Below are 19,282 nucleotides of genomic sequence, written 5' to 3'. Positions count from 1 at the left end.
AGTGTTTTTTTATGTATTCACTTTTTTAAAAGACTTGTAAACATGCTTGCAATAGTAAATGTATGCAGAATGACTGGAAGTAGCATAATGTCAAGGCAATACAGATACATGCATGTTTCCATTGAAATAAATAACAACTTGATAAGAATGCAGTTTGCACAATACTCCTTGCTTGAAAGAGAAGATTTGATTTTAGATCTTTCCTCCCCCAAAGTAGACCTACAATGTGCTGTATATAGGGCTGCATTTAAATACTGTTTAAAGCTTCAACTGGTGCAGAATGCAGGGACCTGGCAAGTTCTTGGAGCTACCATATTTTTCGCTCCATAAGACGCATTTTTCCCCTCCTAAAAAGTAAGGGGAAATGTGTGTGCGTCTTATGGAACGAATGCAGGGGGGAGGCAGGCAAGAAAAGCCCCCAAGAGCCGCACACAAGCTCTGCGCAGCTTTCAGGCTTTTTCCCAGGAGGAAGAAGGGGCTGACGCAGCCAGTCAGTCCCTTCTCCCTCCTTGTAGAAAAGCCCGCAGGAGCTGTGCGCTCCTTAAAGGGTGTGCAGCTCCTGTGGGCTTTTGCGGGAGGTGGAGGAATTGCCATAGGCTTGTGCAGCCTCTCCCGGCTGAAGAGGTTGCACGTAGCTAAAGAGGAAGCCAAGACAGCCAGCGGGATGGATCCCACTCTCTGTCTTGTCTTCTTTGCTCTTTGGGGCTGGGGGGGAAACCCGGTCTTCCCCCAGCAGCCCCGAGAAGCTATGGGAGAAGTGAGCAGGCTGCGCACAGTCTGTCCGCTGCTCTTTGGTGCTGGGGGGGGAGGGAAATAATATATTTTTTTCTTGATTTCCTCCTCTAAAAAGTAGGTGCGTCTTGTGGTCTGGTGCGTCCTATAGAGCGAAAAATACGGTAAGCAATTAGAGCATGTAACACCTGCCCTGGTTGCTAGTGTTTTTCTGAGTCCAATTAAAGTGTCGGTTAGCCTGATCCCAAGCAACTTAGGGTTTTAAATGTCATTTGAAGACCTACCTTCAGCTATATGAAGCTGCCACAAAGATCCATCAGGTTGGTCAGCACAATAGACAGAAGGATGCTTTATGCTCATTGTCCCATCCTTAGGAAATGCCATTTCATTGGAGAAACACCCAACCCTTTCCCCAGCTATGTTTAAATGGGCTTTAAAATCCTGTGTGTTTCAGTTCACTTTTAATTTAATTCGTAATATTCTGCATTTTACAAACAGTAGTTTTTGCTGTTTTATGTTTGGTTCATATTGAAATGGAATGTTTACACTGCTGCTTTTATTAATTGTATGTTATACATCTGAAAGCAGCCCTGCTTAGGGAATTTTTAAATGTTTGAAGTTTTATCGTGTTTTTACTATTCTTCTGAGAACCGCCCAGAGTGGCTGGGGAAACCCTGCCAGATGGCAGGGTATAGTAGTAGTAGTAGTAGTAGTAATTATTATTATTATTATTAGTGGGGGCACATGTAAAATGTATTGGGAATACTTTTTCATTCAAAGACAGTATAGGAAAAGAAATTGGCAGTAAATAAATAAGTACATAAAGAACAATAAGCATAGCACATGCCACACACATTTCTTATCAATAGAGTTGGTATCCTGCTTACTCAACTTATGTTCCATCATCCAGTAATAAACTTGCAGCAATGATGCACTTTCTCTTCTGTTTTCTCACAGGTCTCCTTAGCTTTCACTACCAAGAAAGTAATAATAATAATTCATCATCATCATCTTGGTTGGGATGGTGTTGATGATGCTTTCTGTTCATATGAAAAATATGATTTTATAAATAATTCTATCAATGGCTAGAAAGTCATTTAGGTAACAGTACACAGCACTCCAGAAAATCCATCATGTGCATTGCAAAATATTTGAAACTTGCAGGTCTTTCTATATAATTCAAAAGCGTAGTTACAACTATTTCTGAAGAATCTGCAATGAAGTTACCAGAAAGAATGAAAACCTTTACTTTTGATCATTACTTTTCTCTGGGCTAGGTTTTAAAAAGATAACTAAAAACACTGAATGCTATCCTTTCATCTTCCAGCCTGTTGATCTGGCATGATTCCTGTGTGTGAGCCATCTTGCAAAGAAAGTATTTTTTTCTTTTAAATAAATAATACAAAGTAACGGCAAACTAAACCATCTTAAAGTTTTCATTTCTTTAAAATCTTCAAATAACTTAAATCTTCTAAAAGTTGTTTGTGTGCCTTTCAGTTACTCATCTGGGATATCATTCTGCTGTATATGTTGTAAAAGCACTATGCAAGTCAGAAATTTAGGTATATTAAATTTGTACACTGCTTCTCACTAATAAAATTCAGAAGTGGTTTACAATTAAACTACAAATGCAACAACAAAATCATCTAAACATTTTAAATCAAATCTAGCTATACAGTCATATCATTGGTGCTGCCCAAAAGCCCAGGAAAACAAAAGTGCATTTGCCTTCCACCTTAATGGAGACCAAGTTGTTGCTGGGGTAGAATCTGTATGCATAGAGAATCCAATAAAGAGAGGGCTGTTCCACAGAAGGCCTGTACTGTCCTCTCCACTCTCCAGACCTTGCTTGAAGGTGGCATGCAGAGAAGGGCTTCAGATGATTATCTCAGGATGTGGACAGGTTCATATAAGGAAAGATTGTCATTTATGTTTACTGGTGCCAAGTTGTCTAAGGCTGTTGAATTAGGCATGGAAACTAATTGACAGCCAGTACAGTTGGGCCAGTACTGGTATTATATGTTTGTGCCTTCTAGTTCCAGTTAAAGATCTAGCTGATGCATTCTGCACTAGCTACAATTTGTATACTGTTTTCAAAGGCAGTCCCATGTGCAACCAATTGCATGAGTTTATCAAAGCCTGGCTATTTCCATCCAAGCTAGTTTGCAAGGCTACCAGCCGAAGTTTGTAGCAGGTGCTCTTTGTCACTTGTGACTCAAATGGATCTAAGAATACCGCTGAGCCGAGGACACAGCATTTTACTTAAAGCCCATATTTAGATCATTACAGATTGAATACTTTTGCTGAGTTGCTGTCCCATACTGCTGCTTCTAGATCAGCAACCTGCCAGTTAGTGAAGTTCATTCCCCAGCTGAATTTATCACAGTATCTTGGTGTGCCAGGAATCATAATCCTTTTTGACATTTCTCTGAAGTTTCATGTCAGATGTGATGTTTCCACACAAGCCAGAAGGTTCAGTGCAAGCAGAGTCTGTCGGTCTCTCTTTTTTTCATGCCCCCTGACTAGGAAGCACACAGTTTATCTGCCGCTTTGGATACTACTTGCTTGGGGTATTTTTGTTGTTAGTTTGTCTTGTTGCTCAACAAACTAAGTTATCTGAATTTGTAATTAACTCCAAGGAGATTACTAGGATATTCAGGTGCAAAAGGAGTGAAATAAAACTAAAACTATCCAGAACTGGATGAATAACAGGTTAAAAATTTTCACCCTGGGCCCTCATACGTTACACATTAACTTCCTATTAGCCATTGTACATTGTACTAATGAACAGTGACAGGAAATGCATTTTTCCTCTTCTTACATATTCTGAGCTTTTTTGAGGAGGGTGTGGGGACAGAGTGAGTTAGGTAAGCTTGAAGGAAAAGCCTTTTTGAGTAGAACAAATCTTTAATATAAGTGCATAATGCATAGTACCTAACTGTATATTTAATATCCAAGGAGGTGTGTACAGTCAGTTCCTTTCTACTTATTTTTAATATTTTACTTCAGAGATTTTCCCCCATAACTGCCTTGGTCTGCAAAGCTTTGCTCATCAAATCTCAGGACATAGCGTATATGATTAACCCATTAATTTTTCTTCTTAGAAAGCAACAAGGCCAACTCTGTTGAATATTAGAGATATATTTGTGTGAATCCTAACAGAAAAGGAGGAACATGGACTTTTTTCTGCTTACTTCAGTAGGTTGCAGCTATAGTAAATACCACAACTAACCAATTTCCCAAGAAAAAGAGATACTTCTCTCTTCAGCTAAACTCACATTAGATCTCAGATAGTTTTAACACAAAAAACTAAAGCTTGTTTTTGTTGTAACTTCTGCTTTTGTTACAATCATCTTTTTCTGTTTTGTTTTTAATCATTAGGTGTATGTATATGTGTATGTGTATATATATATATATATATATATATATATATATATATATATGATTTAGCAAGTAGATAAAATTATAATAACACATAAAAGTATTCCCTCTTTTGGACATCAAATGCTTTTCCCAACTAATTTTTGGTGCACTTAATCCTTTCTCATTTCTACCCAATTAAATGTAATTGTTTTCTTAATGACTCAGTGATATAGCCTCACCAACCTTGTCTACTTAGCTGTTCATTCATTATTATTTTTTCTTGCATGAAAAAAGGGTTCCAAACAACTGCTCTAAAGTTATTGTTTTTCTTGGTTCTTATCTCCCTCAATCTAGCATCCTGGATAGAAAGTAGAATTTTTAACAGGAGACTTTGAAAGCAAAAACCAATAAACAGTAATTTGGGAAAGATAAAGTAAGTTTAGTTGCTGGGCTATGCCAAAACAGACTGCAATGTGGGTGATTTTAGTTTGCTCATTTATATCCAAGAAGGCTATGCCCATTCGAAACTAGCATCTCAGAACAGCACCTGTGTTAAACACTTCACCCTGAGGGACTTCCTCTGGTTTTGAAGCTTTCATGTTAGCAGTATTTCCCAAATATAATAAAATATTATCTTATTTGTGAGGTTTGGATTTTCTGTTTACCCTGGAAAAAGATTCTGAGATAAATGCATTTACTATACATTTAATTTCAGTTGCTTCAAAATGTAACTCTACTTTGGAGAAAGCACTTGGTCTCAGTAGCACCCGACTTTGTTAAAGGATAAACATCCATGCTAATAGAAGCATTCGTTTTCATTGCCTTTTACCCTTAGAGAGAGAAGATAATTTGAATGAAATAGGCAGATAAAGAGGTAATCTGGATTTTATTTTATTTTTGTAAGGAAAAGCTTAGCATTTTTATTGATCTTATATGCACATTCTGAATCCTAATATTAGACTTCACCTCCTGTAAGTTTGTCCACAAAGCTCATCAAGGGAGATTCAAATGGCTTAATTCATATGCCATTAAATTTAATGGTTGAGGAAAAGAGAAATTACTGACTTTTCATAACAGATTTGACCCCAAGGCATTTTAACGTTTATATTTACTGTTGTCCACCTTTAGATAGACAAGTGTAGAGGCAGGTGACACAATTTGGAATGTGTTTGCAAGTGTCTCTCCCCCCCCCCCCCAAACTGTTAAATTGCTTACTTCATTTAATTGGCTTCCTTCTTAATTTATATACTATACTACATTGTGGTCTGTTTTTCTAGCACAGACTTTTCTGTTCCTGTAGTACTGTATGTCAGATTCACTATAGACAAATCAGTCACTACAGCAGCAAAGACACTAAATATTTCTGAGTTGTCCTAGATGAGACAACCAAAAACCTCTTTGACAAATGAGCACACCTGGCATTGGCTAACTTCTCTTACAACTTTTTTTTTAATGACATTCTAATTCAGGGTGAGTTTCAATGTATAAGAGTAGCTTATATCAGTTTATGGACATTTCCAAAGACATGAAGCATTTGTGGAAGTTTATTTTTAAAAACCTAAAAAGGCACAGTTGTTATTACTAGGTGCAATAATAATAATAATAATAATAATAATATCCTACCAATGAGTTTTGATATCCACCCAATGGGCACAACATAAGAACAAATTTAATTGTTAAAGTGGTGACCAACTGCTGGTGTTTGGAAGGACTCAGAACCTTCATACTGACCAAGTTCCCCATGTGCTTCACTGCACAGATAGAACTCCTGTAGGACGTAGAGTTTGCACTTGACTGAAGTTGAGAAGGCATATCTGTGAGTGCATTCCTTGGTGTGTTACAAGCTACGCTTTAAGGTGTGTTTTTATGATACCTATATAGAACATAAAGAAAAGGTTCTAGGTTCTTCCAATGATAAATAATTTAAAGGTTTACTCCAAATAAAAGTGGTGTTATGAACCATCATTGCCAAAACAAGATGACACCTGATTGGCTCTCTAAATACTCATTTTTCTGGTTATTTGGCTATAGCTTTTGATAGAATACACATAATTGAACAAACTTTGTTGCATTATATTCTTCATTAGATTATCTTTCCATCGATGTATAATTTTATGGTATTACTCCAAAACAAAGTGGTGTTATGAGCCATCAAACCTCAGAAATACACTTTCTCCAAAAGGTTTCCACAATTTTGGCCACTAGTGTAACATATTATGTGCATAAGTAGGCTTAAACCTCAGCTTATATGTTCACTTTTCCTCTTCCCTTCTTTCCTGTTGTGTTACAATTTCTTATTTGGCAAATCAAACAAGGCAAGCTATGGCATCAGCACTGTTGTACCACTGTGGATGAAACAGAAAACTATGGTTTGTTAAGATCCCATAAGTAAGTTAAAAAATTGCAGTGCAAGAGTGGAAACCGGCCATTTGGTGTGATCCAGACCATAAGAACCTTTATGTGTATTTTAAAAGGTTTAATTCCAGGACCTAAGAGCAACCTCCCCCCCCCCAAAAAAAAAAACCACACATGTGTCTGGTCATAATTGCCTGCTAGATCCCCAAAGATGGTTTTGTATATATTAAACGTATTAGTTGTCTTTTCATTTCAAATTATTGTTTGTGATGTGCACTAGTTAGACACATTCAAAAAAAAACCCTGGTTGGTAGTGGTTACAACTCATTTGAAAAGACTAGCAATGTTTTTGTTGATTTAAAACTTCATCAAATGTGAGTTTCCAAAGAAAGAAATTTGCATTAGGAAATATATTTCCATGTTTCTGCTATATTGAAACCATAGTCAGGATACAGAAGTTGTACATTTTCTTAGGCATGTATGGACTGCTACATGTTCCTTTGTTTCCTTTGGAGGTATGCCATAGTAGATTAATACCAAGTGTGTGTTGGTTGAATGGGCACAATGTATTTCTGAACTTCACTTTGAAGTTTATCTGTACTTGATGGGGGACTTGTTCACTTGCTCAAGGTGTCATCCATTAATAATACATAGGCATTTATTTCCCATTACTTTGAATTTCTGTTCTGGTTAGGCTTGTATGTCAAAATTTTTTCAGACTGAAAGGCACAAAGACTTGAAGGGGTGTTTTTTTATTGTTAGTTAGAAAACTGTTATTCACCTGGCACCTTCAAAGGCGACATGATCTTTCTCCAGGCAACTAAAATACAACTCAGGTCTATACACAAACAAGGTTTTCTCAATTTCCTGTGCATAAGTAATGGAAAAACACTGTGTTTCACTTTCCTAATGCAGGAGGCACTGAAGGAAAATAACAAGAGAAGAGAGATGGAGGAGAAAATTAAGAGAGCCAAGCTAGCAAAAGAGAAAGCAGAACGTGAGAAACTGGAGCGGCAACAGAAGAAGAAGCAACTGATTGACATGAATAAAGGTAAGTAAGCATTTGTAATAGATCTGATCTGGTTAAGACCACTCTCAGTTGTAAAAAAGACTTAATTGCTGCATTAAAGGTGCAGAAAGAGATAGCATGTCCAGGCATCTTCTCCATGTCTAGTTTTTTTGTTCCTTCTTCCCCTCCATTTCTTACAGTCTTTTCCAAAGCATTTTGTATTGAGTTATTGACTTGTTTTCCTTTGGTACAGTTAAATGTGTGTGTTTTTAAATGGATTTACTTGTTCTAAAAATCACTGCAGTGTGTTAATTTTTTATTCTACAAACATCTTTATAATAGTGGGTGTGCAGCAGTTAACATCTCTCTTCTGTAGTTTGAAGGTTTCCCATTATAAATGGATGCGCTCTCAGCAGTGCTCTTTCAAGAGCTGGTTCAGCTGCAAGCCTCACTACAGATTGATAATTGGATATGATAAAGAAAACCTTACGTTAAGTTTTCTGGTTAGTTGAAATGACACTGTAATGTGTACATCAGCATTCTGTGAGAATGGGCGCAGGAAGGAAAGGAGAGGAAGAATCAATAGGCCCCTAATATCTGTGCTTTGCAGAGTTCCAAAAGACAGTTGAAATGCATGCTTTATTTTCCATCCCTTTGGGTTCCTGAAACGGAGAAGAGAGATGACACAAATATGAATTAGATTGAACGAGAGATTACTTCACCCTGCAGTTTGCTGTTCTCCCTTCTGTGATCATTTCAGTTCTGTTGTGAGGCAGAGCTTAATCCATCCCAATCATAAAACACATAAAAATGCTCAGTGTGTGACTGTGACTTGTCTTTTCTACCCAGTGAGCAAATCTGACAGGATTCAGTTCTAGCAAAAATAACAACATTTCTCTCTTGACAAATCTTATGTAAGATGCCAAGGTGTATTAGTTGAATGGTAGAACAAGCCTTATAATTAGGGTGAATTGAGGCAACAGGACTTCTCAGAATTTGAACCAATTAGATGAGTTTTGGAATAAAAACATTGCACATTAAAGTATCTTTTTTCTATTTTAGAGAAAGGCAGCACCTTAGATTCATAGTCTAATATTGCACAAATGAGCTAGTGATTTGCTGTTTGACTCAAGGCTCTAAAAAAGAGAAAAGAATACATGCTGCTGCACTCAAGCTTTTCTCTAATGCTGTAGCTATTGTTTGTATGGTGCCTATCACAAAGCATAGCCCCTTGCTTGTTTTTTTACCCTTCCCAATTTATATTACCTGTTGAGGAGGAAGAGATAGGTTGGGCTATGGGCTTTCACCTCCTCCTCCTCTTGCCCCCACCTTTCCTTCTCCACTGTCTCCCAGAACCAGAAGAGATTGAAGCGGGAGGAGCAAAGGTTACACCCAGGCGTAGCTCAGAAAGGGGAGATACATAAGCAGAGGTCGAGTGTGGGGCCTCTTTGTTGCAGCAACTGCCTCAATTGGTGCACACCTAGGAGTACCTGAGAGATGTAGGACTGATTGACATAACTTTCCCTAACTTGTCAGTGTCACTTTGGACATTCTGTGCCTGACAGCACCATGGCACTATATTCGGACCATTTCCATGTTTAAATTTTGCTATTTATTTTACTTCCACTTTGAATTTCTCCCCACTTTTAATATTTTGTTGATTTTGTTAAAAACTACAAACATAACAGAAGTAAAGAAAACAAGTAATAAAAAAAAATAACATTAAAGCTTTACTGGCTGGATTACAAAATGAATAATGAAGTATTGAATCATACAAAGATTCCCTTTTACAAATGAGATATGTAAAAATAAAAGTATTCTTCACCTGTGAATTACCTGTATTTTTCGCTCCATAAGACGCACCAGACCACAAGACGCACCTAGTTTTTGGAGGAGGAAAACAAGAAAAAAATATATTCTGAATCTCAGAAGCCAGAACAGCAAGAGGGATCACAGCGCAGCGAAAGCAGCAATCCCTCTTGCTGTTCTGGCTTCTGGGATAGCTGCGCAGCCTGCATTCGCCCCATAAGACGCACATACATTTCCCCTTACTTTTTAGGAGGGAAAAAGTGAGTCTTATAGAGCAAAAAATACAGTACTTCTTTATTGAAGACAATGTTTATATAAAGTCTTAGATGACATTGAGTGGCTATATTCGTATAAGAAATAAATCATGTCATATAGCAAAAACAATTTTAAAAACCCAGTATTCTGAGATCCTCCCTTTAGAAACCTTTAGTTCATGAGATATATTTTCAAGGCAGACAAGTTGCCAGACTAGATTATCAGCAATCCAAATTATTAAGATTGAAGAGCTTCCAGGATTTGGCAGTGGAGCTCTAGGCTGCTGTTGTGACTTACATTCCAAGTCCTGTTCTGTTTCCATATATAGTTTCAAAAGCACAAGGAGAAAAATGCGTCAAAAGTTTAGTTAGTTATTAAAGAGATTTCAGAAAACACCTTATTCCAAAATTCAACCTTAGGACATCCTACCACATGTGCTTATAGGTGCCAACTGTGTGGCAGCCCCTCTGATAATATACCTAGGTGCACAAACAGAAGCTGTTGCAGAGTAAGGTGCCAGCCATGTACTAACATTAAAGAAAGTTTGAGCTGACAAAGACCTGTATGTAGGCTTTTTCCATAGAGTATTCCACTGCTTATCATCTATCTCTATGTCCCAATTAGATATCCACCATGACCTTTTGACACTGGACCCTAAAGGAGGCATTAATAAAAAAAATGTGTAATGTAAAGCTGAGTTGCTTTACATAATGTGCTATGTTCAAAATGGGTTAATTGCCCGTTAGCATCTTTTTGTCAAAGGACATATAAGAAACGATCTCATCTGGCAGTCGAATGGCCAGGGAAAGGATTGAATAATGGCAAGAATTTGAAACACTTTTAACAGCCTTCCTGTTAACAAGTGCACATTTGATCTGAATATCTGCTATAGTGAACTATATGCGTAACTCAGCATACATAACAATTGTGTGTGTGTGTGTGTGTGTGTGTGTGTGTGTGTGTGTGTGTGTGTGTATGGAATGGGGGGGGCAATAAATACATAGCCTTTTAAGGAGCAAATTCGATGGCAGTAATTTTGATGCAAATGTTATTTAATGTCTCCATTATATCTGATTACCATGACAATTAAAATTACTTTTTAACTAGCAGTGCAAGGATAAATGGAAGAATGAGCCGCTTCAGTCACAATTAGTATTGATTTAATTGTTTTGAAAGGTATATTAACATTCCCTTAGCACAGATGAAGACGGTGGAACGGAGTTCATTTCAGGGGGCTGACAGCTATCTGGGATGTCAAGGTACTTTACTTTCGAAAAAACATTTGAATGCCAAAAGCTGAATCACAAGTCACTTAACAAGCTCATATATATATTAATATTAACAAATGACATTATTGCTAATAGCTTCCCTGTACTCAAGGTTGGCCCACCCATGAGGCAACAGGATTCACAGGTACAGCAGATCGAGCCTCCCAGGAATGAATTGCCTGCTGCCACCGCCACAGTGGCATCAACAGCATTCCTTGGAGGCTGAATCCATGCCTCCTTGGCAACCCCCCTCTCATGCCATCTTTACAGTGGCTTCTTGGTGAATAGGAGGTGCTGATGCTTTTTCCCCACCCTTGTTCCCAATGTAAATCTTTACCCAACCCCATTCATGATCTCAGTCTTCACTCACTCATTGTTCTCTGGCGCGGAGTGGGGGAGGGAGGGTGTCATTTTGTGGTTTGCCACGGATGCCAAAATGTACTGGGCTGGCCCTGATAGCCCTTTACACAATGAATGCAACATGTTCATGCCTTTTCAACAGTCCAGTGCAAAGAAACCCTAGTTATAGCTAAATTTGTCAGTATTGCCTTCCGCTTACGAATGCATACAACTGATACACCCCATTACCACAGCATTAGAAGATAGAAGAGACAATGTTCACAGCATAAACTTTAGTTTTACCATGCACCTAAGCCATTTGTAAATAATTATCTGATTCTAAGATGCCTAGACATCACTTGTTTTCTCTATACTTCTCTACTTTACACCTGATTATTAGTAGCAGAATGCACCAAATGGACTCCATAGGCGGGGTATAGTGTTGGCTGTCACAGAAACACAATTTGGTAACATTATCATTATTAATAAAATTTGTATACCATCCTTTATCTGAAGATCACATCCAAATATAAAAATACAAAATGAAAATACAAACTACACAATAAAACAAAAGCAAAACAAATGATTAATGCCCACCTCCATTTAAAAGGTCATGGAATGTTCAGTCAGCCAAAGGCTTGGTTAAAGAGAAATGTTTTCTTCTGGCGCCTTCATTACATATCTTTAGCCTCCCTGGGGAGAGCATTTCACAAATGTATTCTTCAACTGATAAGTGGCACATTGTACTGTGTTTTTCAAGAAGAACGACTGAGAGAGAACAGTATAGCAGGCATAGAAACATTATGGACACTACATTGCTTTGTGCCCCCTAACCTTGCCTTCACTTGAGCTATTTCTCTGTAGGCACTCCTTGCAGTAGTTTCTCTCTTCTTGTGGCACATGTTAGTCTGGATTGCACAGGTTGGTGTGTGAGTATCTGATGGTTCAATTTCTGTGTATGGAATTAGCCTTAAATGTTTTTTAGGTTTTGTGCAATTTTGTGATCTTATACAGGATCATGTACAACTTGTAAAGCCTTGTCATTTGCGCGCTCTCTCTCTCTCTCTCTCTCACACACACACACACACACACACGTATAAAGTGAATATTTTTACACATGAAAATAGTCTGGAAATAATCTAGGTTAGGAGTAGGGAAATGCATTGTAGCAAGTACCTTTGAAGGAAGGTAAGGAAGCAGTAGATTGCATCTTTATTGAACCATAGGTGTTACTTCCACACACTTTATAGTACAGATGCTCCACTGCAAGTTAAGTCCCTTTGCTTATTTCTGTCTGCTTAGCTTTCATTCAGAGTGCTCCTGAGAGAGCTTCTCATCAGCTCCTGAAGGCATCCTGGGACACCTGTTTCATGTTCACCTCCCTTTCTTCCCATGCAACTTGACAGTAAAATGCCAGATACTCTCTCTGCACAGAAATACTTTCATAAGTCCACAAGATGCCACAAAGAGCTTTCACTAAATGGGGGAAACATATCTGTTGGCTGTATCTTTCTTCACTTTTTGAAACTTCTTTGTTAGATGAGTTGAGCTATACTTGCACACATTTCAACACAGGCACTTGCATCAGGATCTCAGGAAGCTTCCTGGTTTTGCTCCCTGTCTGGGACTGCAAAAAAATGAGTTTGCATGATATATTTGGTTTAGTGGGGCACAAGTTTTGCAAGCTTACATTAAAGTGGCATTGTAAACCAAACAGTAATAGACAGAAAGTTGCAATGTCACTTATGGCACACAAGCCAGGGTTGTGCTTCATTTTTTATTTTTTTTTTAAATGTTACAGAATGCATCAAACTCAAAGGTAATAATTCCATCTGTTGGCTTACATTACCACTTTTCTATAAATGAAGAAATAAGAACTTTGAGCAGTATCACAGAGAAAGCCACAAGTGACAATCCCAATTTGCAACTACACAGATTTATTCTATTTAAGAAATAGACTTTACAGCTTTTGACAATGATTTCAGTAGATTTCAACTTGATAGTATCAATTTGATATTTTTAATAGAATATCTGCAGCTTTCTCTTCATCAGTCTAGAAATTCCTTATATTACTTAAGCAGAGATTCCTTAATTATTGAATTATGTGCTGTAAGAATGTGTGATCAGTTTTATTTATGCGAAGAGAAGAAAAATATTCTTTATCCATGGATTTAAATTCCTGTATTCTAACTTATCTACATTGGAATTTGCTTATTATAATATAAAAGTAGAGTGGTGAACTCTACCAATGTATAGCAGTAGACTGAGATATTTTTCTCAACTTACTTTAGAAGATGTGTTCATTATGAAAACCTGCACCTGAAATATTATTATCCATTCTTATTTTTAATTCTGCTAAATTAATATGGTGGATTCCGCAAGTGTTTTTGGATGTTGCACATCTTCTGAAAACAGTCCAGTGTACGAATATGGTATTTTCACCTGCTTCTTTTATATTGCAAAAAGTAACCCTGAAGTCCTAGAAAATACTTAAATCTAGATGTAAGAACAATTCAAAGTGGTATAAACAAACAAACAACTACAATGCTTCAGGAATGCAAGCCTGCATCTTATTTTCAATCTCCAGGAAAACTAGGCAAATAAACTTGGCTACTTTATATGCCAACCTAGCAGTTCGAAAGCACGTCAAAGTGCAAGGACATAAATAGGTACCGCTCTGGCAGGAAGGCAAACGTCATTTCTGTGTGCTGCTCTGGTTCGCCAGAAGCAGCTTAGTCATGCTGGCCACATGACCCGGAAGCTGTACGCCAGCTCCCTTGGCCAGTAAAGTGAGATGAGCGCCACAACCCCAGAGTCATGCGTGACTGGACCTAATGGTCAGGGATCTCTTTACCTTTACTTTATACGTATGCTAAAAGCTAGTTATATTTTTTAAAGAAACAAATGAATTATTCCTTTGTTACTGTAATGCTATCCAAAGTTCAAATAATGATTTTCAATGTGTTTTTGAAGGGTAAACACAGTCCAAAGGTTATATAGCAGGATTTTTTTTGTTTTGTGTTGTTGTTTTTTTGCTTTGTTATTTGTCATGAGGGCTACATTTAACCATGGCCAATTCTCCATGCCTGCATGCCTGCATGCTAGTGGCAACTGTGGCAGTATAACGGTGTGTCCAGTACACACTCTTGCATACCGAGCCCTCACACAAAAGGCATGTAGAGCCTTGGGCATACACACAGGCATGCATCCCTCCTCAGCTAATTCATGCAGATCAGCTGAGTGGGGGGCTGTAAATTTCTCTCTGCTCATCAAATGAGCAATCTGCTGGCTGGGGAGAGGGGACAGTTTGCATCTCCAACTGTTTGCTTTGCCCATCCTAGCTAGGTGCCTTTGCAGCCAACATCAGCGGGTTCTAGGAAAAAAATAATCCTTGGGGACCAGATCAGATTCCTGAACTTGGAGTTAGACACCCCTGTTATATACCATGTGAAATAAGTTTTGGTTAGCTTTTTTGTAGCTTCCATTCCTGGGCATTAAGGCGGTTTACCTAACGAGACAGGAATATTGTGTGCCACTGGAAATCCAGTTTACCCCTGTGACGCTGCAGGATTCAAGTTGCCCGTTTCCCAGACATGGTCATAAATAGGAATATCCTGCTATTTCAAGAATCACAATGGACCCATGTAAAGTGGTCCTTAAGGGCTTTTCACATTTGGTGTAAAACATTGCTAATCTAAACATTGCTATGAGAGACACTAAGTTTAGGGTTGCATGAAAATAATCTAATCTCTTTTAGAGGATGTGCATGCAGCAGCTTTGTTCTTATTGCTGCCAATAGTGCTTTAATGCGGCTGTTTTCTCAGTGTGCTCCTGCAGGGTTAAGAGAGGATAAGCCACAGAGCTCTCGGAATCAGAAGAAATCAAGATCATACAAAGGATATTGGTCCTGAAGCCCCAAAAACAAAATAATTGGCAAAGATGACTGAACACACATTCTCTATGGTGCCCTAGTCTCAATGGAGGCTGTTGTTCTAAAAGGCCCAGATATGAAAGGGAAGTCTGTTCTTAGACAGTAACCCCAAGGTTTTAAAGGGGTCCGTGATGAAACTAGCCTTTCTTATGTCATTGTAAGTATGGTAATGAAATTATGCACAGAAAAGCAAGCATGGCGACCCAGTGTGAGTTCCAGTATCCAGTCTGTTCCTCAAGTTATTTAATGGGGGCATGGTAGTCTTTGCAGGAAGATCAGGCAAGTAACACTAAAAGGATGCAAGCACTGTGATGATTAGCTTGTTTTTCTTAAGTTTGTTGGACTATAATAAAGATGTAATACAAACATATTTCTGAAAACAAATTGGCTATCTCTCAGAATTTGTATTAGATTATGAAACTAGATGAGACAAGCTCCCACAGCTGTTTAGAATTGGACAACAGGGTTTGCCCTTCACTACTCAGTCATTTGGCAGGGAAATTGCAGGGAGAAATAACATGCCCCCCCCACAATTTTCTGCATAAAAATAGGAAACCAATTGGACTCTTTTGTTGAATTAGACACATAAAGACTTACAGTAAAGGTACAGTACACCCTTTCAACCACAAGCTCTCGGGTGATTGAGGAAAAATTACCAACAGAAAAACACGATGGTTTTGTTGTAATCAAATGCAGTCTAGTAACGGTGGAGTTGGAATAAAACAAACAAACCAGAACTCTCAATTGCATGGGTTGGCAAACTAAGGCCCGGGGGCCGGATCCAGCCCAATCACCTTCTAAATCCGGCCAGCAGACGGTCTGGGAATCATTGTGGTTTTACATGAGTAGAATGTGTCCTTTTATTTAAAAGGCATCTCTGGGTTATTTGTGGGGCATAGGAATTCATTCTCCCCCCCCAAAAAAAATATAGTCCGCCCCCCTGCTGGTCTGAGGGACAGTGGACTGGCCCCCTACTGAAAACGTTTGCTGACCCCCTGAGTTATGTATTATCAGCATGGCAAGAGATAAAGAGCAAGGAGGCTGAGAAGCAAAATAAATTTCTCATTAAGGCAGGATTTTGGGTATAGCATGTCACTGAATGTCTTGATAAATCCTGATACCTATTTTCTTATTTTTAAAGTTTTATTTTTTTATATAAAACATGCTACCTTTCAGCATTAGTTTTTATTACTGGACTTTGCATCTGACCTTTGTATAATTTCCATACAATTATTTAAATTATTAGCTATTTTAGTATAGTTGCTTTTTATGTTGTTTTAATTATATTACAGTTTAATTACTTTTGAATGATCACTTTTGCATACAGTACTCCGCATACATTGTCACCTTCAATTGTTCTCCACATTCATATATCCCAACTTCTATTTCTGTTTTATACCAATGTATTTGTGTTCTGCATGGTTGAAAAAAAGAAGAACCTAGGTCAGTTCTGAAAGATCCACTTGTGATAATGCTGAACATTTAAATTAAGCATTTTTTAATCAGGAAAACTTTGAAAAACATATTTTAATTCTGAAAAAAGTGTTCATTTCTTTAAAAATGAACCATATCTGTATCTTGCCAACTCTTTCTCAATATGTTAACCTGATCCTAGACGTATCATAAGCAATCTGCTAATTATTCACCTTCTTTTACAAACTGATGCGAGGTATAGCTTCACTTATTTGCACTGGCACAACTCGCTGTGTTTTAATTAAAAAGTGAGTATTATTCACTGTTTTTGGAGAAAAATGCTTACTAGAAAACCTGGTTCTGAAGGTTATTTATTTAGCATTCAGGATACATTTAGTTAGCAATGAAATTGTGGCAAGTGGTGGTTGTAGATGACTGTAATCTATGTGCTAGCCAGCTAGTCACTTAAAAGTTTACTTGTAGTAGTTATTAATGTTATAGGCAGGTATTATCTTCTTCGCTGTAACTGCACCCAATTAGTTACCATCTTTGTACTGTACTAGGTTTATAATCAGTGCTTTTTTTCTTTAAAAAATGTTTAGGGGTACTCTCATTTTCCTACTCATATTGAAATACTGCCCCTTAATGAGGCCAAACTTAGATTCACATAATGTTTAGGGGTATGCATACACCTGCGCCCCCCCCCAAAAAAAAACACTGCTTACAAGTAGCTAACTTGGTATAATAGTGCTGAACAGCTTTGCTGAAGGCTACAGATGACTTGCTTCCCATGTGGTTGCTAGTGTCATGTAGTACATAATTAAGAAGCTACTGCGAGACTATCCATTGCTTCCATCTATTTGGGCAATTATGTCAAGACCCTAATCAAGAAATGGTACAAGAATGCGATGGAAGCCTGTAGAAAAGAGTACAAACAAAGAGTACAACCAAATGATTTCATAAGGCCCTAAAGATGATCCCTTGTAGATGAAGCATTTTCTTTGTGGGTATGGAGTATAGGAATACCTGACCATGAAATGGCTTCCTGAAAGGAGATGACAAATCCCAAAAGCTACAAATCACTTTTAACCTTCCTACCATTTAAATGTGTACACATACACACACACACATACACACACACACACACACACACACACACACACACACAAAATGTAATGCAAAGTAGTGCTCTAGTACTAGCTCAGTCTTGTTCATACCAAACTTTGTAAAGTTGTTAAGAAAAGTGTATGAACAAAATTAGGACAGATTGCCATTTTCTAAAAATAGCAATGCTTTCCCAGTGTATTTAAAGTCATTTGGGGGATTTTTCAGAAGTACTTACCAGGTGTCAAATTAAATGTAGCCCAAGGCTAGCAGCTGTTGGATGGTGATGTCATTTTTTTTGGTGCCAATGCATGCTGTTGTCATTATCATCTTGAAAAAGAGAAGCAGATAAGGTACAGTATAAGAAGTATAATGGACAGCATACAATTTGGGATGCAAGCATAAAAAGTGTTAATAGATAGGTTAAAAATTACAGTTTCTGCAATATTTTGGTTAATTCTATATTCTGCCTAAAAATTTCACACCACTTAACTGGCCTACCTTTGCACACAAAATCCAAATGAATGGTTAAGGATATATATTTTACAAGCTTGAAGAGATTATGAGTACAGTTTCATGCCCAGTAGTGGTTAGTAGTAATTAGACCTGGAAGGCTGGTGCTAAATCCCTGTTCAGCCATGGAAGTCACTGGGTGACCTTGCACCAGTCACAGTCTCTCAGCCTAACTTACCTCTACCTCACATAGTTGATTAAAGGGAGAGGAAGAGAACCATATATGCCACCTAGAGATCCTTGGGTAAAAGGTAGGATATGAATTTATTTATTATGTCACACCTTTGGACACAAGGGTAGCTGATCTACTGGGCCAGTGAAGGTGTTTCCCTCTCCCTGCCAGTGTTTGTGTGTGTGTGTGTGTGTGTACACACATACCATTTCTTATTGGACCACAGCATTGTCTTTCAGCTGGTAAATCTGGATCCATTATCTAAGAATCACCAGGTGAAACCTGTTAGCTTTTTTTTTTTTAAGGGAAGAGGGATGAAAGGACAGTAGTAGTAAAGCAAAAAGACAAATATTTTAAGGTTTTTTTTGAAGTCTCTGTTGCAGATTGGAATTAAAGATGAGTCCTGGTCTGAAGACATTTAAGGACTTCAAGAATATAGAAGTTGCTGGTGTGTGAATGCACTATGTTAATGTTGACTGTGCAGTGTGTTCCTCTCTGTATTATGAAAAAATATAATTAGTATACCTTAGATATACCAAGCCTAGGGATGCAGGTGGTACTGTGGTCTAAACCACTGAGCCTAGGGCTTGCCGATCAGAAGGCTAGCGGTTTGAATCCCCACGACGGGGTGAGCTCCCATTGCTCGGTCCCGGCTCCTGCCAACCTAGCAGTTCGAAAGCATGTCAAAGTGCAAGTAGATAAATAGGTACTGCTGCAGCAGGAAGGCAAACAGCGTTTCTGTGCGCTGCTCTGGGTTCGCCAGAAGCAGCTTAGTCATGCTGGCTACATGACCCAGAAAAACTGTCTGCGGACAAACATTGGCTCCCTCGGCCAGTAAAGAAAGATGAGCGCCGTAACCCCAGAGTTGTTCGCGACTGTACTTAACTGTCAGGGGTGCCTTACCTTTACCTTTTTAGATATACCAAAAGTATGATGGCACATTTGCTCACATATATTGTTCTTCAAGATGGCCTATTAAAGGTTTCCTGCAGAGACCCTAAGTGTCCCCTGTGTTGAAG

General features: G+C 38.2%; 1 protein-coding gene across 1 annotated transcript in view; it reads left to right on the top strand.

Moving 5' to 3' along the window:
• The window catches only part of DIAPH2 (diaphanous related formin 2), a 340,556-nt gene that overhangs the window by 224,305 nt on the left and 96,969 nt on the right, over window positions 1-19,282 (top strand). The window contains exon 26 of the mRNA XM_083722729.1: window positions 7,366-7,501. Coding sequence (XP_083578855.1) covers window positions 7,366-7,501 — 136 coding nt within the window. The remainder of the gene's footprint in view (window positions 1-7,365; window positions 7,502-19,282) is intronic.

Source organism: Podarcis gaigeae (assembly GCF_964106915.1).
Source record: "Podarcis gaigeae genome assembly, chromosome: Z".
Taxonomy (NCBI): Eukaryota; Metazoa; Chordata; class Lepidosauria; order Squamata; family Lacertidae; genus Podarcis; species Podarcis gaigeae.
The sequence above is the reverse complement of the archived record's forward strand: the minus strand, read 5'-3'. Positions and strand labels throughout refer to the sequence as shown.